General features: G+C 47.0%; 3 protein-coding genes across 8 annotated transcripts in view; 2 read left to right on the top strand and 1 right to left on the bottom strand.

Annotated features, from left to right (window-relative positions):
• Positions 1 to 20,528, top strand: part of QRICH1 (glutamine rich 1) — a 54,374-nt gene extending 33,846 nt beyond the window's left edge. For 3 of the 4 annotated variants that reach the window (XM_061196758.1, XM_061196760.1, XM_061196759.1), the window contains exons 3-10: positions 2,149 to 3,186; positions 9,505 to 9,682; positions 10,296 to 10,450; positions 12,086 to 12,200; positions 17,353 to 17,461; positions 17,821 to 17,972; positions 18,310 to 18,400; positions 19,816 to 20,528. In XM_061196758.1, the coding sequence (XP_061052741.1) occupies positions 2,149 to 3,186; positions 9,505 to 9,682; positions 10,296 to 10,450; positions 12,086 to 12,200; positions 17,353 to 17,461; positions 17,821 to 17,972; positions 18,310 to 18,400; positions 19,816 to 20,008 (2,031 nt within the window). In that variant the 3' untranslated portion in view covers positions 20,009 to 20,528. The remainder of the gene's footprint in view (positions 1 to 2,148; positions 3,187 to 9,504; positions 9,683 to 10,295; positions 10,451 to 12,085; positions 12,201 to 17,352; positions 17,462 to 17,820; positions 17,973 to 18,309; positions 18,401 to 19,815) is intronic. The other variant, XM_061196762.1, reaches the window with a different exon arrangement.
• Positions 20,529 to 20,988: 460 nt separating this feature from the next.
• Positions 20,989 to 25,899, top strand: IMPDH2 (inosine monophosphate dehydrogenase 2). Of its 3 annotated transcripts, XM_061196757.1 has the most exons (15): positions 20,989 to 21,169; positions 21,606 to 21,654; positions 21,871 to 21,972; positions 22,095 to 22,169; positions 22,514 to 22,720; positions 23,221 to 23,308; positions 23,382 to 23,581; positions 23,663 to 23,753; positions 23,854 to 23,949; positions 24,219 to 24,290; positions 24,953 to 25,096; positions 25,182 to 25,326; positions 25,419 to 25,562; positions 25,644 to 25,727; positions 25,830 to 25,899. In XM_061196757.1, exons 1-15 carry the CDS (start codon positions 21,072 to 21,074, stop codon positions 25,849 to 25,851), a joined length of 1,617 nt encoding a protein of 538 aa, XP_061052740.1. In that variant the 5' UTR covers positions 20,989 to 21,071; the 3' UTR covers positions 25,852 to 25,899. The 3 variants fall into 3 exon arrangements, with proteins under 3 accessions (XP_061052740.1, XP_061052738.1, XP_061052739.1); XM_061196755.1 differs by lacking the exon at positions 24,219 to 24,290 and having other exon boundaries at positions 20,990 to 21,169; XM_061196756.1 differs by lacking the exons at positions 21,606 to 21,654; positions 24,219 to 24,290 and having other exon boundaries at positions 21,082 to 21,169.
• Positions 25,900 to 26,484: 585 nt separating this feature from the next.
• NDUFAF3 (NADH:ubiquinone oxidoreductase complex assembly factor 3) lies at positions 26,485 to 27,739 on the bottom strand. Its single transcript, XM_061195357.1, has 5 exons — positions 27,540 to 27,739; positions 27,261 to 27,453; positions 27,027 to 27,093; positions 26,832 to 26,932; positions 26,485 to 26,753 (listed from the first exon to the last, which is right to left on the bottom strand). The coding sequence occupies exons 1-5, from the start codon at positions 27,614 to 27,616 to the stop codon at positions 26,637 to 26,639; spliced, it is 555 nt and encodes a 184-aa protein (XP_061051340.1). The 5' UTR covers positions 27,617 to 27,739; the 3' UTR covers positions 26,485 to 26,636.
• Positions 27,740 to 27,762: the final 23 nt, after the last annotated feature.

Genomic DNA, 27,762 nt, shown 5'->3' with positions numbered 1-27,762 from the left:
CTTCGTTGCTGTGTGCGGGCTTTCTCTAGTTGCGGCGAGCGGGGGCTACTCTTTGTTGCGGTGTGCGGGTTCCTAATTGGGGTGGCTTCTCTTGTTGCAGAGCATAGCTTGGGCTGTAGTTCTGCGGGCTTCTGTCATTGTGGCTCACAGGCTGTAGAGCGCAGACTCAGCAGTTGTGGCACATGGGCTTAGTTGCTCCGCGGCATGTGGGATCTTCCCGGACCAGAGCTCGAACCCGCGTCCTCTACATTGGCAGGCGGATTGTTACCCACTGTGCCACCAGGGAAGTCCCTGTTATCTTTTATTATTTAAAAAAAAAAAATTTTTTTTTTTTAATTGTATTTTTTGGCCGTGCCACACGGCATGTGGGGTCTTGGTTCTCCGACCAGGGATGGAACCCATGCCCCTGCATTGGAAGCGCAGAGTCTTAACCACTGGACTTCCAGGGAAGTCCCTATTATCTTTTATTATAGTCGTCCTCCTGGGTTTAAATGGTATCTCATTTTGCTTTTGATTTGCATTTCCCTGACGGCTAACGATGTTGAGCAACTTTTCATGTGCTTACCGGCCATTTGCTTATCTTCTTGGGAGAAGTGTCTGTTCAGATCCTCTCCCATTTTTTGTGTATGATGTGAGGATGAGGTCCAACTTCATTCTTTTTACATAGATAGCCATTTGTCCCAGCACCATCTTTGGTTATCTTTTGTGATGTATATAATCACTGATCTACCTTCTTATTTTACACCTTCCTCATTCCGACATGCGTTCAGAGTAATTTTTTTTTTTTAATTTATTTATGTAGGCCACACTGGGTCTTAGTTGCTGCACATGGGATCTTCGTTGTGGCATGTTTTTAGTTGCGGCATGCGGACTTTTAGTTGCAACATGTGGGCTTCTTAGTTGCGGCATGCAGATTCAGTTGCGACATGCATATGGGATCTAGTTCCCCAACCAGGGATTGAACCCAGGCCTCCTGTATTGGGAGCGTGGATTCTTACCCACTGGACCACGAGGGAAGTCTGAGTTCAGAATAATTTAGGTATGTGTGTCTGATGGAAAAATCTTTTCTTTTTTAAAATTACATACTATACATAGCATCTTTTCATGCTGTTTTGTATGCTGAAGTAACAGCAATAAGACATGAGCTGCATTATTATCAGAAATGCATGGTCCAGGATATAGTAACCTTAGATTAAATTATCAGGAATCTGTGGCTTCTCTATTAAAACAATGCTATCTTAAATAAGGACTCTAAAGAATCATTCAACAGTGCCCATATATATATATATATATATTTGTTTGTTTGTTTGTTTATTTATTTATTTATGGCTGTGTTGGGTCTTTGTTTCTGTGCAAGGGCTTTCTCTAGTTGCGGCAAGCGGGGGCCGCTCTTCATCGTGGTGCACGGGCCTCTCGCTATCGCAGCCTCTCTTGTTGCGGAGCACAGGCTCCAGATGCGCAGGCTCAGCAATTGTGGCTCACGGGCCTAGTTGGTCCACGGCATGTGGGATCTTCCCAGACCAGGGCTTGAACCCATGTCCCCTGCATTGGCAGGCAGATTCTCAACCACTGCGCCACCAGGGAAGCCCCAGTGCCCATATTTTAGCAGCAAATTTGGAGATATCTCCAAAAGAGATTTCAAACATTTTGTCTCTGCTGTGTTTGTTTACTATTTGTCTGTGGTGGGGGTAGTTCTGATTCTGAGTTGTGAGTTGAATGCCTTCTGACCTTTTAGAACAATGTCCCCACACTTTTATTACTAACCACATGGATAAACTATTTTTTGAACATACACCTAAGTATATATTTATAAATTATATACTTGTACTACTATGTCAGTATGCAAAAACAAAAGGGGTTACTTTTAAAAAGGAAGTCAAGAAATGAGCAAAAGTTTTGATATTTCCCACTTGATAGTCTTGCTTGCTCTCAGGTGGATATGTGTTGCTCTGAATGCAACACATTCAGAGTGTGATGCTGGAGAATTTTGCCTATGGTTTTGGAGGTTATGGCCTCCTCAGAAGCCTTGGGTATGGCGGCCGCTCCTCTTCACATTACCCAGGGTTCCCGTCTGAGATCTCTTCTTCCCTTTGGGGCTGGATTCTCAATGTTGCCCTATTCACTCACTGGTGAATCTTGTCGCTGCAGGTACAGGTGCAGGTACAGCAGTCTCCGCAGCAGGTCTCGGCTCAGCAGCTCTCCCCGCAGCTCACCGTTCACCAGCCTGCTGAGCAGCCCATCCATGTGCAGGTGCAGATCCAAGGCCAAGCAGCACAGCCGACAGCCCCCTCCATCCAGACCCCATCTCTGCAGAGCCCCAGCCCTTCGCAGCTGCAGGCGGCCCAGATCCAGGTGCAGCACATGCAGGCGGCCCAGCAGATCCAGGCTGCAGAGATCCCAGAGGAGCACATCCCACATCAACAGATCCAGGCTCAGCTGGTGGCTGGCCAGTCTCTTGCTGGGGGTCAGCAGATCCAAATCCAGACTGTGGGTGCCCTTTCCCCACCACCGTCCCAGCAGGGCTCACCTCGGGAAGGGGAGCGGCGGGTTGGCACGGCCAGTGTCCTCCAGCCAGTGAAGAAGCGCAAAGTGGACATGCCCATCACTGTGTCCTACGCCATCTCAGGGCAGCCGGTGGCCACCGTGCTGGCCATTCCACAGGGCCAGCAGCAGAGTTATGTGTCTTTGAGGCCCGACTTACTAACAGTAGACAGTGCCCACCTGTACAGTGCCACTGGGACCATTACTAGCCCTACAGGAGAAACTTGGACCATACCTGTTTACTCTGCCCAGCCCCGGGGGGACCCTCAGCAGCAGAGCATTACTCACATTGCCATTCCCCAGGAAGCCTACAACGCAGTTCACGTCAGTGGCTCACCCACAGCCCTGGCAGCTGTAAAGCTGGAGGATGACAAGGAGAAGATGGTGGGCACCACGTCTGTAGTGAAAAACTCCCATGAAGAGGTAGTGCAGACCCTTGCAAACTCTCTCTTTCCAGCACAGTTCATGAATGGCAACATCCACATTCCAGTGGCTGTGCAGGCCGTGGCAGGCACATACCAGAATACAGCTCAGACTGTCCATATATGGGACCCTCAGCAGCAGCCACAACAACAAACACCCCAGGAACAGACGCCACCGCCACCACAGCAGCAGCAGCAGCAGCAGCTCCAGGTTACTTGTTCAGTAAGTGAGACTTATCTGTAGGGCAGCCTGCTCCCTCAGGGCCCAGTGCAACACAGAACTTGCCTGGTAACCTCTGGCGCCTCTGGCTTGTTTACAGGAATGATGTTGGTCTTGCAGTAATACAGTATTTAGTATTTTAATTAGAGTTGGGGAGAGGGGACAGGAATGGCAAGTGAAGCTATGGAACAGGTAGGAGTTCTAGCCTGGTACCTGGAGGTAAATGAAATGACCAGTAACTGCTTTGGGGGTAGATGCCTGGAGTGCTTTTTTGTGATCTCTTTAGGAATGGTAAACTTCTAGGTAGAGACTAATGGGTCACCCCAAGTGTTATCTCTGTCCCAGAAGCTGCTTTCTGCATCACAGATGAACAGATCTAGTGGAACCCCTGTAGTTTAGCACACAGGCTCTAAACTTATCACAGTTGAGGGGGTGTTAAATTGTTCCTCCTTTAGTTGTCATCTAAAGATGGACTACACTGGACACAGTATAGGTGAATTATGAGATCTAAAATACCTTCTGGTGGGCCTGTTAAAAGTGATCATCTTTGGGGAATTCCCTGGTGATCCAGTGGTTAGGACTCCACACTGCCACTGCAGGGGGCACGGATTCGATCCCTGGTCGGGGAATTAAGATTCACTCAAGGCATGTAACGTGGCCAAAAAAAAAAAAAAAAGTGATCATCTTGGGAGTCTTGAATAAGCCCCCTAGGCAGTGGGACTTTGCAACCGTGTTTTTATGTTCCTTGAAAAATAGTTAAGATAAGCCATGGTTAATTGAGTTTTCTGTCATGGCAGCTATGTTGAGCCAAGTTTTTGTTTTTTTTTTTAATTTATTTTTGGCTGCGTTGGGTCTTCGTTGCTGCACGCGGGCTTTCTCTAGTTGTGGCGAGCAGGGGCTACTCTTCATTGCGGTGCGTATGCCTCTCATTGTGGTGGCTTCTCCTGTTGCGGAGCACAGGCTCTAGGCGTGCAGGCCTCAGCAGTTGTGGCACGTGGGCTCAGCAGCTGTGGCTCGCAGGCCCAGCAGTTGTGGCTCACGGGCTCTAGAGCGCAGACTCAGTAGTTATGGCACACGGGCTCAGCCGCTCCGTGGCATGTGGCATCCTCCCGGACGAGGGCTCGAACCCGTGTCCCCTACTTTGGCAGGCGGACTCCCAGCCACTGCGCCACGAGGGAAGCCCTGAGCTAAATTTTTTAACTTTTTATTTTGAAATGATTTTAGATTTACAGAAAAGTTGCAAAAATAGAACTGTTGAAATTTTTTTTTTAAAGTGAATTAATTAATTGATTTATTTTTTTTTTATATTTATTTTTGGCTGTGTTGGGTCTTCGTTTCTGTGCGAGGGCTTTCTCTAGTTGTGGCAAGTGGGGGCCACTCTTCATCGCGGTGCGCGGGCCTCTCACTATCGCGGCCTCTCTTGTTGTGGAGCACAGGCTCCAGACGCGCAGGCTCAGTAGTTGTGGCTCACGGGCCTAGTTGCTCTGCGGCATGTGGGATCCTCCCAGACCAGGGCTCGAACCCGTGTCCCCTGCATTGGCAGGCAGATTCTCAACCACTGCGCCACCAGGAAAGCCCGAAATTTTTTTTTTTGAAGAGGCACTTTTTTAAAATTTATTTTTGGCTGCGTTGGGTCTTCATTGCTGCGCACGGGCTTTCTCTAGTTGGAGTGAGCGGGGGCTACTCATTGTGGTGGCTTCTCTTGTTGCGAAGCACTGGCTCTAGGCACACAGGCTTCAGTAGTTGTGGCACGTGGGCTCAGTAGTTGTGGCGCACAGGCTTAGTTGCTCTGCGGCATGTGGGAATCTTCCCGGACCAGGGATCGAACCCATGTCCCCTGCATTGGCAGGTGGATTTTCAACCACTGTGCCACCAGGAAAGCCCAGAACTGTTGAAATTTTAACTTTAAAATTGCTTGGCTCTTTTATCTTTTCTAACTGTTAATCTTCTTAAGGCTATCACAGATCCACCTTTTAAGACTGTTAGTAAAGTTTCTGGTCCCTTGTCTGGCAGACATTTAGAGTGGATGTAGGGCCTCTGGTCTCATGGGACTTGTGAAGGTAGTGTGCCTCAGCACAGGAGCTCTGGGAATGCATGTGAGGGAGCTGGCACAAACAAAGCACTGTTAGACCAGGGACCACACTCAGAAACTCAAGATGTCAATGATTGGGTAAGCAAAAGCTGACCGAGTGGTTTCATAGAGGCAACAGTATGTTAATCTTAGGTGACTTTGTTAAGGACCTATTAAATATCCAGTTGTCAGGCCTAGAAGTAGAACAAGACAGTGTCATTGCTTCGGGTAGCTTATAGTCTTGTGGAAGTGAGAACATATGATTTGTTTCTGTAAAGTATTTATAAAGCAGCGTAATCAAGTGTGACAACGTGTGCTACACACACAAAGTCAAGCTGGGAATTCAGAAATCAATCTAGGTTAAATGTCAGCAGAGGCATCTTTGTGGAAAAAATGGCCTTTGATCTCTAGTTGATAGCTTAGATTGACAGAAGGATGGAGCAAGATGCATAAGAGCCAAGGGTGGACACAAGTGATATGGCCTAGGTTCACATGAGAGGAGGAGAACCATGGGAGAGGAGTTAGTACAGGGGGCAAAGGGGCTATTTTCCCAAAGTGAGGAGTTGACATGATCTGTGGTAGGAAAATTTTCCAGAATCCTAAGAGTCATGGTAAGAAGAAGAATCAGTTACTGGTGTGTAGAATTGATTGCATGTAGGAGAGACCAGACAGGAGACTTGTACTGGTGCTCTGTGCTGAGCTTTTGCTCACAGGGATGGAGCGCATCAGGCCTCTCCTCTGCTCTCCTGGGCCTGATGTTCCAATTTGCAATTCAGGACTCTTGTTGCTCATTGGGCTCTGCTTGTAATTTGCACATCTGGGCCCTTCAGCAGGAAAATCTTTTCTAGAGTTCATTTTAGTAAGTTCATTTTAGTGTTCTTCATGTTCTTCAGAGGCTGTGTCTCCTTTGGCAAAGTCTTATAGCGACGTATGTCAAGGGTTATTACCAGAAAAAGAAAAATTGGGAAGAATACCCATCATGCAGGAAAGATGAGTTTGTCCATTTACACCACAAATATCCCTCTGCCCTCCTTATCAGGCTCTGTTCTAGGTGCTGGGAAACAGAGGTGAATAAGACAGTCTGCCCTTGGAGCCCTCGTAGCCCATGGGAAGATAATTGTGCTGTGATGTGAGTTGAACCCTAAGGAGAGCTGATGTGTTCCTTCACCTGGCATACCCTTTTTGAAAGCTCTTTTATATCCTGTCTTTAAAACCAGATTTGTGACGAAACCTCCCTCCCTTGACCTCACACCCACCTCCATCTGTTCCCCTATTTCTCCACTTTACTTTATTCCCAGAGTTCTCAAAAGGATTATCTGCACAGGCTGACTCTACTTGCTAACCAGTTTTCCCTTCAACTCATGACTGGGTCTGCTCTTGTCAAGGTCATCAGTGACCTACCTCCCTGTGGCCAGATCCAACAGACGTGTCTGTTTTTATCTCAATTATAGCAACACACAGCACAACAGACCATGCCTGCCTTCTTGAAACTCTCCTTTGGACTTCCATGTTATTATGCACTCCTGGTCTTCCTCCTACCCCACTGGTTATTTTTCCTTCTCAGGAGACTTTGCTGAAGCCTCCTTCTCTTCTGTCTGAGCCATACATGTTGTTTCTCAAAGCTCTGTACTAACCCTCTCTTCTCCCCAAGGGATTTCTCTCCATTGTCATGATTTTCAGAATCCTCTAGATGTCTGCTGCAGAAGGTGATAATCACTGACACTATCTGCCAGGCACTGTCCTTAGTGTTGCATATATTAACTCATTTAATTCTCACACCAACCTTAAGAGGTGTGTACTACTATCTCCATTTTACAAATGAAGAAACTGAGGCACAGAGAGATTAAACAACAAGGCCAAAGCCACCTTTTAGTAAGTAGCAGAGTTGGCATTCAACCTTGGACAGGCTGGCTCTAGAGCCCATGTCTTAACCCATGTACTGCATTGACACACAGATCTTTATCCCTAGACTGTACCTTTCCCCTTAGGACCTTTCCCATACATTCAGCAGCCTACTTATTTATTTACTTGCATTTGTTAAAGATATCTCAGCGCTTCATTAGCATCCCCTCTACTACTATCAAAAACTATCCCATCTCAAAAAGTGATACCATCATTCACCCATTTGTTTAAGCCAGAAACCCAGGAGTCATCCTTGAGATCCTTGAGTCTGCTTTACCTTACACCTCACAGTCAATTCATCAACAAGCCACATTGATTCTACCACCAAACTTCTCAGAATCTCTTAAATCATTTCACTGCCACCATCCTGGTCTTGGCCACCAGCACCTACTTCCACTTTTGCTCTTTAATCCATTTTCTACAGCTCAAGAATAATTTCCTTAAAATGTAAGATTATGTCACTTCCCAACTTAAAACTCTTTTCAGGTCTCCATCACAAATAGGAAAAACTCTACACCAAGTGTAGAAGGCCTTACTTGCATCAGTAGTTTTCAACCTGGATGAGACTTCTACTTCCCCTACCCACTGACAGACATTTGAGCATGTGTAGAAGAATTTTGGTTGTCAGGATGATTAGGAGTGTTACATGTAGTGGGTGGAGGCACACAGTGAAGGGACCCTGGCTAATAAGACAGAGAAGCACTGCCCCACATCCTCTGGCCCCCACCTGCTTACCCAGTCAGACTCCTAGATTTCTAGCTTGGGTAGATGGTGTTGCCATTGAACAAGGTAAGAGAGGGTACTCTGAGGAGAATACTTCTGGATGGGCAAAGTGATGAATTCTCTCCGTAGATGTTAATGTGAGGTGGCTTTCAGATGTTCAGCTGGAGATGTACAGTACCCACTGGGTATATTAAGGGACCGTCTAGCATAGAGTCACAGAGTTAGCAATCATTTCCACAAACATGGAGATCTAAACTGGGAATGTTGAGACTCACCAAGGAGAATGGTAGTTGAACTGAGAAGTGTGTCTAGAGGGGAGCTCCAGGGTTGACAGACATTTAAGGGCCTAGCACTGGTATTTCTTTTATCTCTTTGTTTGATCATGTATCTTATATCAAAGCTAGTAAGGTAGTTTTTATTTTTATTTATTGATAAGCAAATTTGTGTCATGAATAAGTTATTTGGCCTTCAATTTGAATGATTTGGCATTCTTCAGCTCTTTAGTAGGCCCTGGCATGGAAAATTGCTCAAGGGAATTTGTTCACAATGTAGATAGATGTGTGAGACCCAAGAACCTGTGCTTTGTATCTGTGTTGGTGTCTTTCCTGCCTGATGGGGATTGTGATTGAAGGTCATGGACATTCTCTGCCCCTTTGGCTGCGTGGTTTGGCTGTCAGACCATTGAGGATGGGACTGCTCTTCCTTTGGAGGCAGGAAGACAAAACAGTGCCTCCTGTCTCTAGAAAATGTCCTTATGAGCCAAAACAGTATTATTGAGAAGGAACATGAAGGATGATTCTCAACCATGACTGGACATTAGAATCACCTGGAGAGCTTTTAAAAATACTGCTGGCAGGCTTCCACCTTCGACCAATTAAATCAGAATCTCTGTGGATAAGGCCCAGGCATGGGTGTTTTTTAAAATCAGCCAGGTGATTTTAAGGTGCAGCCAAGTTTAACAGTCTGGACACTTGGTATTCAAAGTATAGTCTGCAGACCAGCTTCCTTATTTGGGAGCTTGTTAGAAATGCAGAATCTTAGGTCCCACCTGAGGTCTTTCTAATCAGAATCTGCATTTTAATAAAATCCCCAAGGGGTTTATTTGTGCATTGTAGTTTGATGAGCAGTGCTTTGTGCCAGTAGTTCTGAGCAGTGACTAAACGTTAGAATTGCCTTTTTACATGGGAAGGTTTTTAAAAGACTGATACCTCTTTAAAAAGAGATTCTGGGGTGGAGCTCAGGTATTGGTGTTTTTAAATCAGAGATTCAGAAGTACAACCAAGACTGAGGAGCTTTGCACTAGCCTTTGCTGTCTCTGGAGTAAAGAATAGAACTCCAGAGGTTCTTGAAAGTAGGACAGCAAGGAGAAGAGAGGTTTTTTAATTAAAAGAACTATAAGTAACATTTTTTTTTTGAGATTTTTTTTTTATTTTTTAGAACAGTTTTAGACTTACAGAAAAATTGCAGAATTTCCATAAACCCCACACCCAATTTCTGCAGTTATTAACATCTAACATTAGTATGGTACATTTGTTTTTTGTTTTTGTTTTTTACTATAAGTAACATTTTTCCGGCAGTTTTGCCAAAAGGCCTTTGGACACATTTTGATGGTTTCTCTCTCATAGGCTCAAACTGTCCAAGTTGCTGAAGTTGAACCACAGTCACAGGCACAGCCTTCCCCAGAACTTCTGCTTCCAAATTCTCTGAAGCCAGAAGAAGGGCTTGAAGTATGGAAAAACTGGGCACAGACCAAGAACGCTGAGCTAGAGAAGGATGCTCAGAACAGACTGGCACCCATTGGGAGTAAGTGTTTGGGAGGGAAAGGGGGTTGGACTCTGTCAAAAATGCAATGGTACTTAAGCAGCAGGAGGACAGAATGGCAGGAAAGTGGTGTCCCTTGGCTCTCTGGGCACTAGGGAGCACCATCTGAAATAGTATGCTGAATTCAAGACAAGCAACAAGCAGGCCGGACCTACTATAAATGAGCAGAATTTGTGGGGTTTGCCCAAGATCAGGCATTTTTGTACACATGGATTTCTGGGACAGAGAGACTTCTGGGAGGAGATAAGAATTAGTGAGTGCACTCAGGGGCCCTCTTCCTTAGCATTATCCTCACATACTTCCTCATATTACAGAGGGTGGATTTTGTGTTTTTGCTTTCATGTCTTGGTCCTAATAATAATTGGGGGGATACGTGAAGTAGGAAGGATTGTGGGAAGGAAACCCTTTGTGTAATAGGGCAAACAGGATTATTGTCTTTGTAGGCTAGTTCTGATCGTAGATACAGGTGACCATTTTCATCCCAGCACCTTCATGGGTGGTGTCTGCTCTGAAACCTCCTTCCAGGGATATGAGCAACCAGTAAAGAGATGGCTGTTGCCAGGACCCTCACTAACCTCTGGGGCTTGTGTTGCAGGGCGTCAATTGCTGCGATTCCAGGAAGATCTCATCTCTTCTGCTGTGGCCGAGTTGAATTATGGGCTCTGTCTAATGACACGGGAAGCTCGAAATGGAGAAGGTGAACCCTATGACCCAGATGTGCTGTACTATATTTTCCTGTGTATTCAAAAGGTAGGAAACAGAACTTCACAGGAACATGTTTGAGCTGTGTTCCCATTGGGTATTTGCTGGGTAGTCAAATTAGTAAAATGACAAGCAAGTGGTTACAGTAAAGACATTCTCTTTCAATTATATAGTGAATTTTTTAAAATTGGAAAAGATGTACATATTCACTTTAAAAAATAAAATAAACATCATCATAATCCCACTATCTAGAGAAACATCTATTAAAATATTTGATATGGGCTTCCCTGGTGGCTCAGTGGTTGAGAATCTGCCTGCTAATGCAGGGGACACGGGTTCAAGCCCTGGTCTGGGAAGATCCCACATGCCGCGGAGCAGCTAGGCCCGTGAGCCACAATTACTGAGCCTGCGCGTCTGGAGCCTGTGCTCCGCAACAAGAGAGGCCGCGATAGTGAGAGGCCTGCGCACTGCGATGAAGAGTGGCCCCCGCTTGCCACAACTGGAAAAAGCCCTCACACAGAAATGAAGACCCAACACAGCCATAAATAAATAAATAAATAAATAAAAATTTTTTTAAAAAAAATTTGATATATTACCTTAGAGCCTTTTTTTTATCATGGAACATTTATATAACACTTTTCATTAAAGTAAACATGTAGTTTGCAGAAAAGCAATTTATCCAGAACAAAGTCTCGTGCTGACATGTAGCTTGTCTTCTCATTGTTTCCCGCATTAATGCAAAATAATTATTTGGAAGTGTCTAGCTAGAATATACAACTGTAGTTAGGTTTTCAGGACATCTAAGATGAAGATTAACAGAGAAATTCATTTTAGGACTGGCAGTTTAGGAGAGCGGAGGTGGATTTCTTAGTGTTTGAATGCTATTGTGGAGAAGCCCACAGTATGATGGAAGAACAGTTGCTAACTAGGACTCACCCTGTTGCTTAGGCCTGAGAAAAGCCCATCTCCCACTTTGTTCCTCTTTCTTAACCAGTCACCCAGAGCACTGGGTGAATTGCTCTACATGCTTTGTCTCATTCCATGCTCTCTCACTCCTGGAAGGCAGGCACAGTCATCTCCATTTACAAACAAGGAAACTGAGCCCCCAAAGTTAAAAGACTCGCATGAGTTACTAAACTTATACCATAGCTAATAAGAGGCTGGCCCTGGAGCCCACATCGTGATTTTTGCTACCACAAGACAATGCCTTGCTTGGGTGAAATAGCATTCACAAAATCTGCTCCATTGACCCAACTCTCAAGAGTGTTGTGAGAGGCAGTTCACATGCTGAAGTATACTGTGAAAGTGCCACACACTGGACAGTTTTTTAAAAATTTATTTATTTGGCTGCGTTGGCTCTTTGTTGCAGCACGTAGAATCTTTCGTTGCGGCGTGTGGGCTTCTCTCTAGTAGTGGTGCATGGGCTCAGTAGCCCCGCAGCATGTGGGATCTTAGTTCCCCAACCAGGGATCGAACCCGAGTCCCCTGCATTGGAAGGCAGATTCTTAACCACTGGACCACCAGGGAAGTCCCTGCTGGACAGTTTTGACTTGGTGTGTTGTTTTGTTAATGGGGGAGGAATGGGTAGGGAGAGGTGAGGGTACTGGTAGAAAAATGTTTGCTTCCCCTCAACAACTTGCCCAAGAGACTACCGACAACTTTTATTGATTATTTTTCTTTTAGTATCTTTTTGAAAATGGACGGGTTGATGACATTTTCTCCGATCTTTATTATGTTCGATTCACGGAGTGGCTGCATGAAGTTCTGAAGGACGTTCAGCCCCGAGTCACTCCACTTGGTAAGAATCTTCCTAGTCCTTGGATGTCTTTAGCACCTGGGTTTTAAAAAGATCAGCTGGGGAGAAAAAAAAAAGAAAGATCAGCTACTTGTGTGGCTAGCTGTGATATATAGCATGTGGGTGAGGAGGTTATAAATCCCAGGCCCCAAACATCAGTCTCTGTGCTGCTTGGCCTAATGTGGAAGGGGCACGGCTCACCAGACAGAGAATCTGGCTGGTCCCAGTGTGGCAAGGACACGGGCATGCAGAGTGTGGGGTAGTTACTCCATTTTTTTTCCCTATTAAAATTTATTGATTCAAATTAGAATCCTTGCAAAAATTAAGAATTATGAACTATTTCATCTGTAGGTTAATTATATTACATATTGAGTTTTTTCCCCCTTATGTTTAAACATACGTTCTACATATATAGAACATAATTTTTGCTTTACCCATGGATAACCTGGGCAGCATGTTGTGTTGGAAAGAACATGAGTTTCGCAGTAGAATGTTTGAGGTGTTTGTTTTTTTTTTTAAAAATAAACTATTTTTAAGAGCAGTTTTAGGTTTACAGGAAAACTGAGCAGGAGATACAAAGAATCCCATATACTCCCTCACACAGCGTTTCCCCTATTATTAGTATCTTGTATTAGTGTAGTGTATTCGTTAAAATTGATGAGCCCATGTTTGGTACATTATTATTAACTAAAGTCTGAAGTTTACATTAGAGTTCACTCCTTGGGTTGTATATTCTGTGGGTTTTGACAAATGTATAATGACATGTATCTACAATTCAGTATCATACAGAAGTTTCACTGCCGTAAAATCCCCCGTGTTCCACTTATTCATCCCTCCCTCCGTTCCCCTGACTCTCTGGCAACCTCTGATCTTTTTTACTGTCTCCATAATCTTGCCTTTTCCAGAATGTCATGTAGTTAGAATAATTTAGTGTTAATTTCTTTCAATAACTTCATTTAATGTTCTTGCATGTCTTTTCATGGCTTGATAGCGCATTTCTTTTTTTTGCTGAATAATATTCCATTTTATGAATGTGCCACAGTTTGTTTATCCATTCACCTATTAAAGGACATTTTGGTTGTTTCCACGTTTCAGTAATTATGAATAAAGCTGCTGTAAACATTGTGTGCAGGTCTTTGGTGAAAGAACAGACAGATCCGTGGAACAGAATAGAGAGTCCAGAAATAGAACCACACGAATATAACCAGTTTATCTTTGACCAAGGGGCAAAGGCAGTTAAATGGAGCAAGGATAGTCTTTTGTTTTGTTTTGTTTTATTTTTTTGGCCTCGCCACGTGGCTTGCGGGATCTTAGTTCCCTGACCACGGATTGAACCTGGGCCATGCAGTGAAAAGCACCAAGTCCTAACCACTGGACCGCCAGGGATTCCCAGGATAGTCTTTTCAACTAACGCTGTTGGAACAACTGGACATCCACATATTTTTTAAAAAAATGAATCATAGACCTAAATGTAAAGCTATAAAGCTCCTAGAAGATAAAATAGGAGAAAATCTAGGTGACCTCAGGTTTGTTGGTAACTTTTTAGATACAACACAAAAAGCACAATCTGTGAAACGAAAAAATTGGTAAGTTGGACTTTATTAAAATTTAAAAAACAAACAAAAACTTATTCTCTGTGAAACACATTGTTAAGAGAATGAAAAGACAAGCCACAGACTGGGAGGAAATCTTTGCAAAACACATATCTGATAAAGGACTGGGATCCAAAATATATAAAAAACTCTTAACAGTCAACAATAACAAAACAAAGAACCCAGTTAAAAAATGGGTCAAGGATCTGAACAGATGCCTCACCAAAGAAGCTGGCAGATAAGTATATGAAAAGATATTTATCATATATCATCAGGAAATGGCAAATTAAAACAACAGTGATGGGAGTTCCCTGGTGGCCTACTGATTAGGATTTGGTGGTTTCACTGCCGTGCCTCGGGTTCAGTGCCTGGTCGGGGAACTGAGATTCCGCAAGCCACGTGGCACAGCATGCATAAATACGTACATACATGCATACAGTGATGTACCACTATATACCTATTAGAATGGCTGAATTCCCAAGCATTCTCTTACCTTAGGATCCAGCAGTCATGCTTCTTTGTATTTACCCAAATGAGTTGAAAACCTTATGTCCACACGAATATCTGAGTTTTAATCCTGGCTCTGGATTTAATAAAATGTATGTTGTTTAACTTTTTCTTAATCTTTTTTTAAAATTGAGATATAATTGACATATAACACTATATTAGTTTCAGGTGTACAACAGTGATTTGATACAGTATGTATATATTGCAAAATGATTTAGTCTAGTTAACATTTGTCGTCATAGTTACATGCTTAACCTTTTAAAAAAAATATTGTTTAAACAAATATTTTTTTGAGTGCCTACTATGTGCCAGACAGTTCCAGGTGTACATAATATAATTCAGTAGTGAACAAAATGAAGCTTACAGTCTAACGGGGGAGACTGTATAAATAATCACATTAATTTATGATAAGTGCTTTGAAGAACAAAGCACAGAGAATGGAAAGTGTTACGGGTACATTAGGAGGGAGGCCTCTCTGAGGGGATGCCATTAGAACAGACACCTGAGTAAGTGAATCACTGTACATGATTTGCAAAATTTCAAACCAAGTGTGGCTATATAAAGTTTGCTTTTTAAAACTTTTTATTATGGAAATTTCAAGCACATATAAAATAAACAGAATAAATTAATGGCACTCCCATGTACCCATGGCAAATCTTGTTCCCTATATACACTGCCTGTTCCCCCAACCATGTTATTTTGAAGTAAATCCCAGACACTTTATCCGTAAATATTTTAATATGTGTTATTGACATTCCACAATGCCTTTATTATACTTTTTTTTAAAAAGGTAAGTCCATAATGTCATCAAATTCTACCCTTTGTTCGAATTTCTAATTGTCCCATAAATATCAGAATTTTATTTGTTTGAGTCAAGTTGCAGATAAGGTCCACACATTGAAATTGCTGTTATACCTTTTAATGTTTAGCTTTAATCTTTAATTTCCCCCTTGATTATTTTTCTTGCAATTTATTTATGGAAGAAACTAGCCTTTTAAAAAGTCTAATTTTTACTATTATATCTCCATACTGTAATTTAACATATTCTACTGTCCCCTGTATTTACAGTTAATTGGTAGTTGCATATAAAGACTTGATTAATCAAGTTTTGTTTTTTTTGTGTGTTTTCTTTTTGGCAAGGTTACATCATAGATGGGTTGCTTACTTCCATCAGGTGCCCATAATGTCTGGATCCATTAATTCATGAGGAGTTGCAAGCAGTGGTATTCTAATGTTATTACTTCATTATTAGCTGAAATACAAAGAGAAACTTTCCCTCGTCAACTCTTTGAATTCCTAGCAGTATAGATTGTATAGAAGAGACAGGATAAGGGCTTGTTTCTTCTTCTTTGTTTAGCAGTTTTCACAGTAATGAGTTGGTTTACCAGCTTCCTCCAGCTGGGGTTTTTTTGTTTGTTTGTTTAAAGAATCATTGTGAGCTAATTAATTTAAACATATTTAATATGATTCAATTCATTGCACTTGTTATCTTTAATGATGCACAAATTGTCCCATCTTTGGCCATTTGGAGCCTCTTTAAATTGGCTCTTAAGTTCATTTGACATGATCCTACTTCCTTGATTTCTGGTTTGCCAGAATGTTCCAGGCTTATCCTGGACATTTTCTGTCTCCCATTGTGGAATTGATCAGTTCTCCACGGAGCCTGGTACTTTTCAGTGTTAAATGGTATTTCGTTATCACAGTCTGGATGGTAGGGGTGCTCATTGCTCCTTGGGTTTCTAGGCCTAACTAAAAAAATTAATATAAAATAGATCATTTTGATGCTTTACAGTTCAGATTCAGAACTATGAGATTTTATATGTTGTTTCCATCTGTATCTCCTGTTGCCCGTGCCAGGAGTTCTGGATTTCAGGCATTAAAGTTCACTTTGTGTTGTTAAGAAGTGGTTATAGGGAAGTGACACCAGGTGGCAGAGTGAACCCAGGGAAAATAGGGCATGCCAAGGTATGCCTGGGGCCACTCCTAGGGCTGGCCTTCCCTGAGGAGGGCTATCTTCTGTCACTCATCCCGCTTAAGATTTGTCTGAGAGCAAGGAAGTTTATCTCATTGCCATTGGGCCACAAAATAGAATAGTAGAGGCAGACATTCCCTAAAGAGATGGAAGTGCACTAATGGAGTCAGAGGGCCAGCTTTGGCAAGAACAGAGAAAAGGAATGTATTGGGCAGAACATTCCCCTGCTTCTAAGAAGTGCCACCCTCACTCCCTGCCTGGAGAATCCTGAAACTCCTGCAGGAGAATGCTGGTGTCTGTTGCTGTTTCACCATGCCCTCAGTCCCTGGCACACATACACTTGGACATTGACTGTTGAATGAACATATGAAGGGGGCTTGATGATCAGCCGAAGTGTCATCTTCCTTTGGTGTAGACCTGCCTGCCCAGGGCTCTTGATCAAACCACTGCCTTAGCCCCTGTCCAGCTTTCAGTTAGCTTATGAACCAGGGTCTTACAGTAAAACTTGCCCTATGGAGGAAACCTATAATAGATCTGAATATCATTCTCCCCTTTTTCCAAAGGGGATGAGAATGGGTTTGCTTTCTAGAGATGGAAGACATGAGAAGTTTAACAAGGGCAAACGGGCATGTATACCAGTTCTTTGGGCCCTGGCCTGGATACCTTTGAAAGTATGATGAAAGCTCTGTACCCTCTTTTCAGAGAAGTTTGCATATATGCAGAGAGGTTGGCTTATACTTTTGGGTGTTTCTCTGAGGGATGTCCTTCTACCCCATATTAATCTGCAATTAGAGGAAGAATTAACATCAGGTGAGAGTGATCACGTAGGGCAGTGGTTCTTAAAGTGTGGTGTTAGGAACTTGTTGAAAACACACATTTTCGGGTCCTGCCCAGAAACTTGGGTTGGGACTCAGCTGTTTGTGTTTTAACAAGCTTTCCAGATGATTCTGCCATATCCCAGGAAGACTTCTCCAGTTAAGCTTGTACTCCTGTGTGGTCCTTGTTGTGCTTCACACCTCCCATCCTGCACTTTTGAGGGACCGCCTGCCATCCTTTTGTTGTAGCAGTACTCTGTTCCTCCTAGGCTATGTCCTGCCCAGCCACGTGACTGAGGAGATGCTGTGGGAGTGCAAGCAGCTCGGCGCTCACTCCCCTTCCACCCTGCTGACCACCCTCATGTTCTTTAACACCAAGTAAGTCTTCTAGAGGCTCCATGCTTAGCCACTGCTGGCATCTGCCCAGTGAAGAGGGTAGAAACTATCCAGATGGACTTCTGAATACCTTTGACATATACTTGAGAGCCTTTGAGCTACTGAAAGCCCTCAGCCCCACTTGGCTACATTTTGTGTGCTGACCAGTGAGGCAGACAGCCTTGCCAGATCCCTACCATCAGTCTTGATGAGATTCCTCCACTAGACAGTGTGTTTGGGTGTGGGCCTGCCCAGATTCTGGGAGTGTGGGCAGCGGCTCCTCTGAAGCCCTGATGGCGGAGGGTAAGTCACGGTCTCCTCCTGGCACCCCTCCCTTTGCCTTGCTTTCACTTGTGGTGCAGATACTTCCTGTTGAAGACAGTGGACCAGCACATGAAGCTGGCCTTCTCCAAGGTCTTACGACAGACAAAGAAGAACCCCTCTAACCCTAAGGATAAAAGCACGAGTATTCGGTACCTGAAGGCACTTGGGATACACCAGACTGGCCAGAAAGGTAGGGGAAAGAGGTAGGGGTTGCAGAAACAGGTGCTACTAGTCCTGCCCTGCCCTTGTGCCTGGGGGGCTAGTAATGAGTGTGAAGATTGGGATTTGCTGGATAGGAATTTTCCATTCCCTTCTCCCCAGCCAGAAACTTCAAACTCTTGTAGAAGCAGAGACACCCCAGAAATGATAGGTACCTTTTCCTTTCATACTCACTGCCCATGCCTCACACCCTTTTCCTTCCCAGTATTTCCTGGTTGGGATGGCTGGAAGCCTAAGGTTTCTAATCTGAGCCTGAGTAAAGGCAGTCTGATGCCATGTCTGTGGTGGTGGTGGGGTATGTTTTATAGTTACAGATGACATGTATGCAGAACAGACGGAAAATCCAGAGAATCCACTGAGATGTCCTATCAAGCTCTACGATTTCTACCTCTTTAAATGGTGAGGAGGCTTTATTGTGACTGGGTGACGTGTGTGTGTGCACGTGCGCACAAAAGCATTCTCTAGTCCCAGGCAGAGTAAAAACACACTTCCGAAAAGCTAAATATAGAAGCAACCTTATTGGTTTTCCCAAAGCATGTGCCCAGCACTGCTCCCTGATGGTCCACTTTCATGGAGAGAGGATGAAGGTAGAGGGAGGACGGTACAGAGAGGCTGCCTCTGTCATATATTGAGCATAGCCCTTCATCTTCCTGGCCTTGACCTTTTCTCACCACCACTGTCAATCTAAGGGGAACTCCTTTCCTTGGCTTTCGTTCTCTCCTGCCCCTGCAGTTTGGTATATCATCTTAACAGCAATGCCAGAAGATCTTTCTACATTGTAGGTCTTATCGTGTTACTTAGATTAAAACCTTTAGTGGTTTCCTTTTGCTCTATAGAGAAAGACAGTAATCCTAATGTGGCCAGCAGGGCCTTTCACGTACTCTCCCTTGTTAACCTCACATCCGTGTAGCTCTTGGCTCTCTAGCCACACTGGCTCTTCTCCACTGAAGGGCATCATGCTCTCCCTTCCTCAAGACCTCTGCACAGAACTTTTCCCTGTTGGGCAAACCCTGCCACCCCCTGCCTGTTTAGCTAGTTAGCTCCTATCAATCCTTAAAAGAGCTTTATTAGGGAAGCATTTCCAAATTCCCTGCCTGTTCCCTCCGGCTGTGTCTTCTGTAACCCTTACCACTGTTTGTTATTTTCTTTGTCTTTATGTAACTGTTTAATTGCTGTCTGTCTCCCCTCTTACCTGTAAACTCCATAATATAGGGACTCTTGGGTCTTACTCATTTCTTTTAATATCAGCGCCTAGTGCAGGCCTGGCACACAGCAGCCCTTTGATAAATCTTGAATCAGTGGATGAATAACTGTTAGAGGATGGCATGTGCTAAGTACTTAAGAGAAGTACAGCACAACGTTGAGGGGGTGTGAGTCCAGGTAAAGGCCCCAGCATCATAGCCAAGCCGAGAAGTCAGAGTCCCTCAGATCAAGTTGAGGAATTATCAGTGGATGGAGTAGAGGAAACAACATAAGCAAAGACTTGGAGATGGAACTTCTGGGTGCTGAAATTGGTTCAGAGTGGGATATGGTTGGACTCAAGTAGATGAGCCCTGGGAGCCCTAGTCAGAGGAATCACACCTGGCAGTGTGTGAGGGAGGAGCAGAAGATGGGCAGCCTAACACTGGCATTTGCAGTAACTCCAAAGGGACGTCCTAGAGGTAGTGTGTGTTGGCTGCATGGAATTTAGGAGCTGTGCCACCATGCTTTCCAGAGCTTCCCATCTTTTGCAGATAGCATCTGTTTAGGAGGTTCATGGTGGGAGGGTTGAGATCATGGTGGTTTCACCCAGCTTTTACCCATGTATTCTTCAGCCCCCAGAGTGTGAAAGGCCGGAATGACACCTTTTACCTGACGCCCGAGCCGGTGGTGGCCCCCAACAGCCCAATCTGGTACTCAGTCCAGCCTATCAGCAGAGAGCAGATGGGACAGATGCTGACTCGGATCCTGGTGATAAGAGAAATTCAGGAGGCCATTGCGGTGGCCACCGCAAGCACCATGCACTGAGATCCCTCAGCCATGGTGCAAGGGAGACCATCCAGGAAAAAACGGACACTTTCACACTAAAGAAGAGGCCTCCATTTTTTTCTTTTCTTTTTTTATTGGTGTAGTTATGAACCCTTTCAGACTGCTTCTATTTCAAATGTAAAAGGAAACTTTGCCCCCTGTGCATCTTCATAAATCTGCTGTGGCAGACTTCTCAGCCCATGGGGGGCTCTGGGTTTCCTGAGAGCCAGATGTCCTAGACAGTTGCTGGCTGACTTTTTTTGTGTGGGGCCTGAGGAAAGGGCTTGGACTGTTAGGAGAAATGTCGCCCCTTCCCTTCCTCCAGAAAGATGGAATTAATGATGGATGGACCCTCCAGGGAATCTCCCCAGCTGGCTTCCACTCTGACTGGCAGACTTTGCTGACCACAGGGGAGCCATGGTCTTTTCTTTCTTCATGCTCAGACATAAACCTAGCATCTTAATGGAAGGAAAATGAGGGGAACTTCAATTATGATTTATTAAAGACAATTTCTATTACACCCTCCTTTATGACAAGTGACATTTTAGATGTTAAAGTAAAAACTTTACCATGTCTTTTTTTTTTTTTTTGGCCTAACATTGAGGCCTTAAACCTGAGGCTTCTGTGCCTGATGGAATTCTTGTAACATACACTTGTGTATCATATAAAGATACCACTCTGTTTCTCTTATGTATTCTTAATCTAGTTGTTTATTAAGAATGACAAGCACGTCTTTTCAACATGTTAGTGAACAACGTCTCTTCATTTGGGAGGAGCCAGGCGGGACAGTGGCAGCAAAGCCTTGCCTGTTCGTTGGACGGGCGAGGCCCTGCGGGAGGGGGTAGCAACAGGAAACAGCCCTAGGCTGTGCTATGCGCCTGCGTTCCCTACCGCCAGCCCCGCCCTAGAAGCGTACGCGTTCTGTACGTGCGTGCTGCGTCCTGACGTCGGCGACGTGCTGGGCGCAGTGACGATATCGGCGGGTTTATATTGGCGCGGCCCAGAAGGCGGAGGCCTCTGCGGCGCCGTCCTCGGAGACGCGCGGCCTTGCCCCGCGCTAGCCATGGCCGACTACCTGATTAGCGGGGGCACGTCCTACGTGCCGGACGACGGGCTCACGGCACAGCAGCTGTTCAACTGCGGGGACGGCCTCACCTACAAGTGCGGGCCTAGCGGGCTCACCTGGGCCAGGAGAGGAGCGGCGCGCAGGGTTGGGAGGCCGGGTGGGGCTTCCATTGAGCCCGCTTGGCTCGGGCGTGGGGGACAGGTTCCGGAAACTCCCCACCCATCTCAGGTTCAGTTTGACAGGTCTGAAGCGGGCGGGATGGAGGAGGCATCTTGGTAGTGCCTGAGATTTCCAGGTTAGAAACTCCGTTCTCTGGGCACATGGAGTTGTCAGGATGCCAGAGGCGCTGATAACAGCTAGGTGGCAGAAAAGGTCCGCTGTCTCCATCTCTACCTTGTTCTCTGCCTTGCCTGTGATACTCGGGCTAGGTCATTTCCCTCTCTGCCGGAATGCCTTAAGAGATGATTTATGAGGATGGCGTCTCAGGCTGCCATAAGCCTGACCCTTACTCCCAATTCCCCTCCCCTCTAGTGACTTTCTCATTCTCCCCGGGTACATCGATTTCACTGCAGACCAAGTGGTGAGTATGGACAGGAATTGGATCCTAAGTATCAAGGTTGGATAAAAGTGCTGCTGTCCCCTCTCGACTACCTCAGTAGATTGCTTTTGGGGGTGGATGCTATGGAATGGTCTTACTGGCATGCAGGTCATACAGAGCACCTGTTTTGCAGGGAACATGGCACCACCCTGAGGTATATGAGGTGCTTTTGCACATTAGTTGGCCTTATTTCTTTAGGACCTGACCTCTGCTCTGACTAAAAAGATCACTCTGAAGACCCCACTTGTTTCCTCACCCATGGACACAGTCACAGAGGCTGGGATGGCCATAGCAATGGCGGTGAGCACTGTGGCATGTGAGGGCAGAAGCAGGGGCCCCATCTCTCTTTCCCAAAGGCATACAATCATGCCACTCTTCTTCTTTGTCACTTTTCCCCTGTTTTCTTTCTGTGTATCCTGCAGCTTACAGGTGGTATTGGCTTCATCCACCACAACTGTACACCAGAATTCCAGGCCAATGAAGTTCGTAAAGTGAAGGTCAGAAGGGAAAAGATCACGGTCAAGAGCTCCTGGGAATTGCACTGAGGTGGAGTGGGGTGGGAGTGGGGGAATTATTCTCCTGATTTAGGATCCTTTCTTTCCCACTGTGGGGGTTCAATTCCTGAGGAGAAGAGCCTGAGACCCTGTGTCTTAAAGCAACAGAAGAGGGCCAGGTGGACAGTGCCTGCAGTTCACTCATGTCTTCTAGCTCTGGGTTTGAAGTGTTTGTGTGATTTGATCCTGTGGCACTGCCAAAGGGGGAGTTGGCACAGATCCCAGGCTTCAGACCAAAAGTCTGATGAAAGTGGTTCAGAAGTGCCCTTTTTCACCATCCCTTCCAGAAATATGAGCAGGGATTCATCACGGACCCTGTGGTCCTCAGTCCCAAGGATCGAGTGCGGGATGTCTTTGAAGCCAAGGCCCGGCATGGCTTCTGTGGTATCCCCATCACTGACACAGGCCGGATGGGGAGCCGCCTGGTGGGCATCATCTCCTCGAGGGACATTGATTTTCTCAAGGAGGAGGAGCATGACCAGTTTTTGGGAGAGGTGGGTGCCACTGACAGAGCACAGGCAAACTCTTGACAGCCCAGGCTAAAGATAAAGGATTCTGTTCTGTTGTCTGAATGGCAACTCTGAGGGCCTCTGCTGTCCAGGAAAGATGAACACCCGGCTAAGTTTCTGACCCTTTCATGGGGTTCCTGCATCCCTTCCCCACCAAAGGCTTTCAATCTGCCCAAATGTTTGCCAGCATACCCAAATTTTTTGCCACACCCAGAGTGGGGGCTGTGCTCAAGGACCAACTTCAGCCTCCCGTCATTTCTCTGGTGTGGCTCTTTCTCCACAATGTGCTCCATGTACCTGATGTCCTTTCTACTAAATTCTCACTCTTGCCACTAGATTGCTGCAGACTGTTGGGTTTACTTGAGGGTAGTCTGGGTGCAGGTGTGTAAACATGGTGGTCTTTGGAACCTCACCCCTGAGTTAGGGCAGGGTCTGTTGGGAGGCCTGATCTCCTATTGCCATTCCTCACAACTCCCCTCTTATAGATCATGACAAAGAGGGAAGACTTGGTGGTAGCCCCTGCAGGCATCACACTGAAGGAAGCAAATGAAATTCTGCAGCGCAGCAAGAAGGGTGAGTCCTAGAGGTAGGAAGGGTTCTGGAACCAAAGACCAAGGTCCTGATTTATGTCCTGCCCTGCCCCCAGGAAAGTTACCCATTGTAAATGAAGATGATGAGCTGGTGGCCATCATTGCCCGGACAGACCTGAAGAAAAACCGAGATTACCCACTGGCCTCCAAAGATGCCAAGAAGCAGCTGCTGTGTGGAGCAGCCATTGGCACTCATGAGGATGACAAGTATCGGCTGGACTTGCTAGCCCAGGCTGGTGTGGACGTGGTGGTTTTGGTGAGCTGCTGCACAGGCAAGGTGGGGTGGTAGGAGCAGCTGTCATACCACAGTCTCATTGGGACTACCTTCCTGTCTCAGGACTCTTCCCAGGGAAACTCCATCTTCCAGATCAACATGATCAAGTACATCAAAGAGAAATACCTCAGTCTCCAAGTCATTGGAGGCAATGGTGAGACAAGACTGGGCACTGAAGGATGTGGGGCGAGAGTGGGGGAGCTAGGCTCCCACGTAGACCTTCATGTGAGCCTTGTCCCTGTTCCTCCCTGCAGTGGTCACAGCTGCTCAGGCCAAGAACCTCATTGATGCTGGTGTAGATGCCCTGCGGGTGGGAATGGGCAGTGGCTCCATCTGCATCACTCAAGAAGGTAAGAAGACGTTTTGGCAAGGCCCTCAGAGACCTGGCTTTAGCAGGGCCCTTAGCCCCACATGCCCTGGAGCCATGCGCTCTTACGGGAACTACATTGAGTCCTCCAGTAGGGGCAGCCCCAGGGCCAAACAGGCCCCTTGGATGGGTAACATGCTGGAAGACGAGCTCTCGTCATTCTTCACCTGCCACTTCCTCCCCCACCTAGCCTTGGCCTCCCCGCTCCTGCTCCGTGCCCTCTCTAAACTCTGGTCTGTTTGTTTTATTTAGCGGCTCCCAAGATCCCTCCAGACATAAAGTCCCACAGCCCCAAATGCCCTTCTACTGTCACGGGCTGCTATAGTAAGTCCGGCCCGGTCCACTGGCCCGGCCCAGCTGCCCACTGCCCGGCTGCTTGGTTGACTGTAGCTGTAGCTCCCGGGGTTTGTGGTGCTGACGGGTGGGCAGGGCAAACTGAATGACAGACCATGGTTTTGGGAGCTGCTCAAGAACACAGCTCCCTTCTCTTCCTGGGGTGTTTGTAGGGCAGGACCTCCACCAGGTAGGCCCTGCTCTGCCCACATCTCCTCAGTAGGCACAGCTTAAGGACCAACTCCGGGGTCCACTCTTCCTTCCACACGACCACTGCCCTGATCTTGCCTGAGCTGCCCACCATGCAGGGAGCAAGGGGTGGGTCTCTGGGTACTAACTGCACGGTGACCCCCTACCCCACCTGATATCAATTGGGCGGGGCTTTCCCGGCTGCTGAATGCACGTGCCTGAGGCTGCCCTGGGCCATGCACATATGCACGCACACATGCCAAGGGTGAATGGAGACCATCACAGCTATTTGTACTTTTTAAGGCTGATGGGGCAGCAGCCATCCCAGACAAGACTCTTCCTCTACCAGGCTGCAGTCCTGGTGCAGGTGTAACTGAGAGCTCCTGGGTGCTGATTTGTGGCCACAGAGCCTCTTGCCTGTCCCCACTAACGCCACCCCCATTTGTTCCTCCATGTCTCAACAGTGCTGGCCTGTGGGCGGCCCCAAGCAACAGCAGTGTACAAGGTGTCAGAATATGCACGGCGCTTTGGTGTTCCTGTCATCGCTGATGGAGGAATCCAAAATGTGGGCCATATTGCCAAAGCTTTGGCCCTTGGGGCCTCCACAGGTGAGGCCCAACATTCAGAGAGCCTAGTGGGTCTCCTTCCCTAATGCCATTCAGGGTCTTCCCCCAGCATTCCTTCTGTCCATAGTTATGATGGGCTCCCTCCTGGCTGCTACCACTGAAGCCCCTGGCGAGTATTTCTTCTCTGATGGGATCCGGCTAAAGAAATATCGTGGTATGGGTTCTCTCGATGCCATGGACAAGCATCTCAGCAGCCAGAACCGATATTTCAGGTGGGACAGGCAGGTCGGTTGCCCTATGCTAACCCTGCACTGGCAGCATCATCCATGTTTCGACTTTGCCTGTTTCCTGCCTCTCCCTGCAGTGAAGCTGACAAAATCAAGGTGGCCCAGGGGGTGTCTGGGGCTGTGCAGGATAAAGGATCCATACACAAATTTGTGCCCTACCTAATTGCCGGCATCCAGCACTCCTGCCAGGACATTGGTGCCAAGAGTTTGACCCAAGTCCGGTAAGCTTAGGGAGCTGGGACATTAGGTAGAGGGGCTGGTCCAGGGCCAGCTACCCACATCTGACTTCTGCCTCTCTTCAGAGCCATGATGTATTCTGGAGAGCTCAAGTTTGAGAAGAGAACATCCTCAGCTCAGGTGGAAGGTGGTGTCCACAGCCTCCATTCGTAAGTGACCAACCCTCTCCACTCCTCTGTCCTTGGGGTGGAGGTCTCTTCCATGCCTCCATGCTCCTGCCCTCACCTCACAGCTGGTCCTTCTGCCAACAGGTATGAGAAGCGTCTTTTCTGAAAAGGGATACAGCACACCCTCGGTTTTTCAATAAAAGTTTGAAAAAAAGTGATGCCTGATCTTTGAGGTCAACAAGCAGGTGGGGCTCTGCAGCTGCCACCATCACAGATACACAAAAACAAAGCACCTTCATTTCCAGAGAAAGCCTGATGCCCCCAGATAAGGGTGCTTCAAGGAACTGGAAGTGGGGGGTAGTACTAGATTCAAAAAGCCCCTCCTGAGGCATCTCAAAAGGCAACTCAGACAAGCTCTGGCCCCCAAGGGTTTGGTCTCAGAAATTGCCTGTGGCTGCTTAGGAAGGGTCACAGAACAGTCCATGGGGCTTTGGACTGGCATCCACGGGGCCTCCTGCTAGCCCAAAGTTTGGCCACATGGGATCAGGTTGAGACCCACATACATATTCTCTAACTTGAATCTCTAAAAGGACCTCGTGGAGAAAACACAGAGGTCCCCTCAAATCTGCATGTCAGCAAGTAGATAGATATACAGCTTAGAACAGGTGCCTATACTGTCTCCTGGCCTCTGAGAGGCCAAGCAGTGTAGACAAATAGATGACCCCTTGGTTCCTTCACAACCCCCTCCAAGAACTCACTGAGCCAGCAGCGCCTGGCCAGCAACACACCTAATACAAAATCAGAGAAGTGGGTTAAATTATTAATTTGCTGGCAAACAAGACAAGTGTTACAGTGACAAAGGGGGAGGGGCTAGTGAAAGCTTTGGGAACCCCTGCATTCTGCAAAAGGTGCCAGGGCCCTCCTGGACAGGTAAGGTAAGTTCCTGGTGGTTCATTCTGCAGCTTGGGCCAGAGATGTGAGTGCAGCCCCGCCAGGTGGGGGTATGAGAGCAGCTCCTGTCACTCGGCCTTCATGACACAGGAAGTTGAAAGTGGCACAGGCATTGGGCTGCAAAGAGAAAGCCAGCATCAGCTGGGCTAGTGCTAGGCTTAGGCTCCCCTCCGCATTCCCAAGTCCCAGACATACTGTGTCCTGCACTTCCACAGCGATGCCCCGCTGCCTCATAGCTCGCAGCAAGTGGGACTGCAGCCGCTCAGTCCGGTCTCCAGTGCCCACCACAACAATCTCTAGGGAAGGACGGGCACGGCTAGTCTACAACCAGGTCTGTCTAAAGGGTGGCTTTCTGGGGCTCAGCACTTCAGCCCTCCCCTCCTCCAATACCTATTCGGGGCTCCAGCATCCAAAAGAGAGAGAAGCTTTCCTCGGTGATGTCCTGGTGGGAACCTACCTGTGTGGAGAGGAGACAAGTTAAATACAAGTCCACCTAGGTTTCCCCAGAGGCCCTCTACTTGCTCCAGTGCGGGGCAAAAGAAAAGCCAGGTGTGCCAGGGACAGAATCAGGGGGCAGGCCTGTGACTCTGGCCCTCGGTTTCCTCACTGCAGGGAAGGGCTCACGTTCCACTGCACCACCGAGTGTGGGAGTAGCGCACAGGGCCCAAGTACGCGATTTCCGTTGACCGTGAAGCCGCGGCTGTTGTAGCTGTCGATGTACATATCGTGCGGGGACTCGCGCTGCAGCAGAGAGATGCGCGTCCGCTGATACAGTTCGTCATCCGCCGGCGTGAGCCGATGCCCACGCCGCGGGGCCCTGCGGAGAGGTATGATCAGGGTCTAGGGGGCCGGGAATCGCCGGCCGTAGGAGCGGGTGGTCAGGGACGCTGGGTCCGGGCTCACCATGGCAGCTGCGCAGGCGGACAGCGAAGGGCGAGCCGCGCTCGATACTGGCTCCGAAGCACGAACGCGGCGGCCATGGCGGACCGGCGTGCAGGGAGGCTGGCGCAAGCACAGCGGGGTCGTGGCGTCACCAAGCCTAGCGCGGCTACAGCGCCCCCAGCGTCGCGGAGGGCACCGCGCAACTCGGCCGGCCCAGCGCGGGAGAGAGGAAGGAGCGGGCCAG

This window comes from Eubalaena glacialis, chromosome 7 (genome assembly GCF_028564815.1).
Source record: "Eubalaena glacialis isolate mEubGla1 chromosome 7, mEubGla1.1.hap2.+ XY, whole genome shotgun sequence".
In the NCBI taxonomy this organism is placed as follows: domain Eukaryota; kingdom Metazoa; phylum Chordata; class Mammalia; order Artiodactyla; family Balaenidae; genus Eubalaena; species Eubalaena glacialis.
Note: the sequence above shows the minus strand (reverse complement) of the source record. Positions and strands in the feature narration are given on the sequence as shown.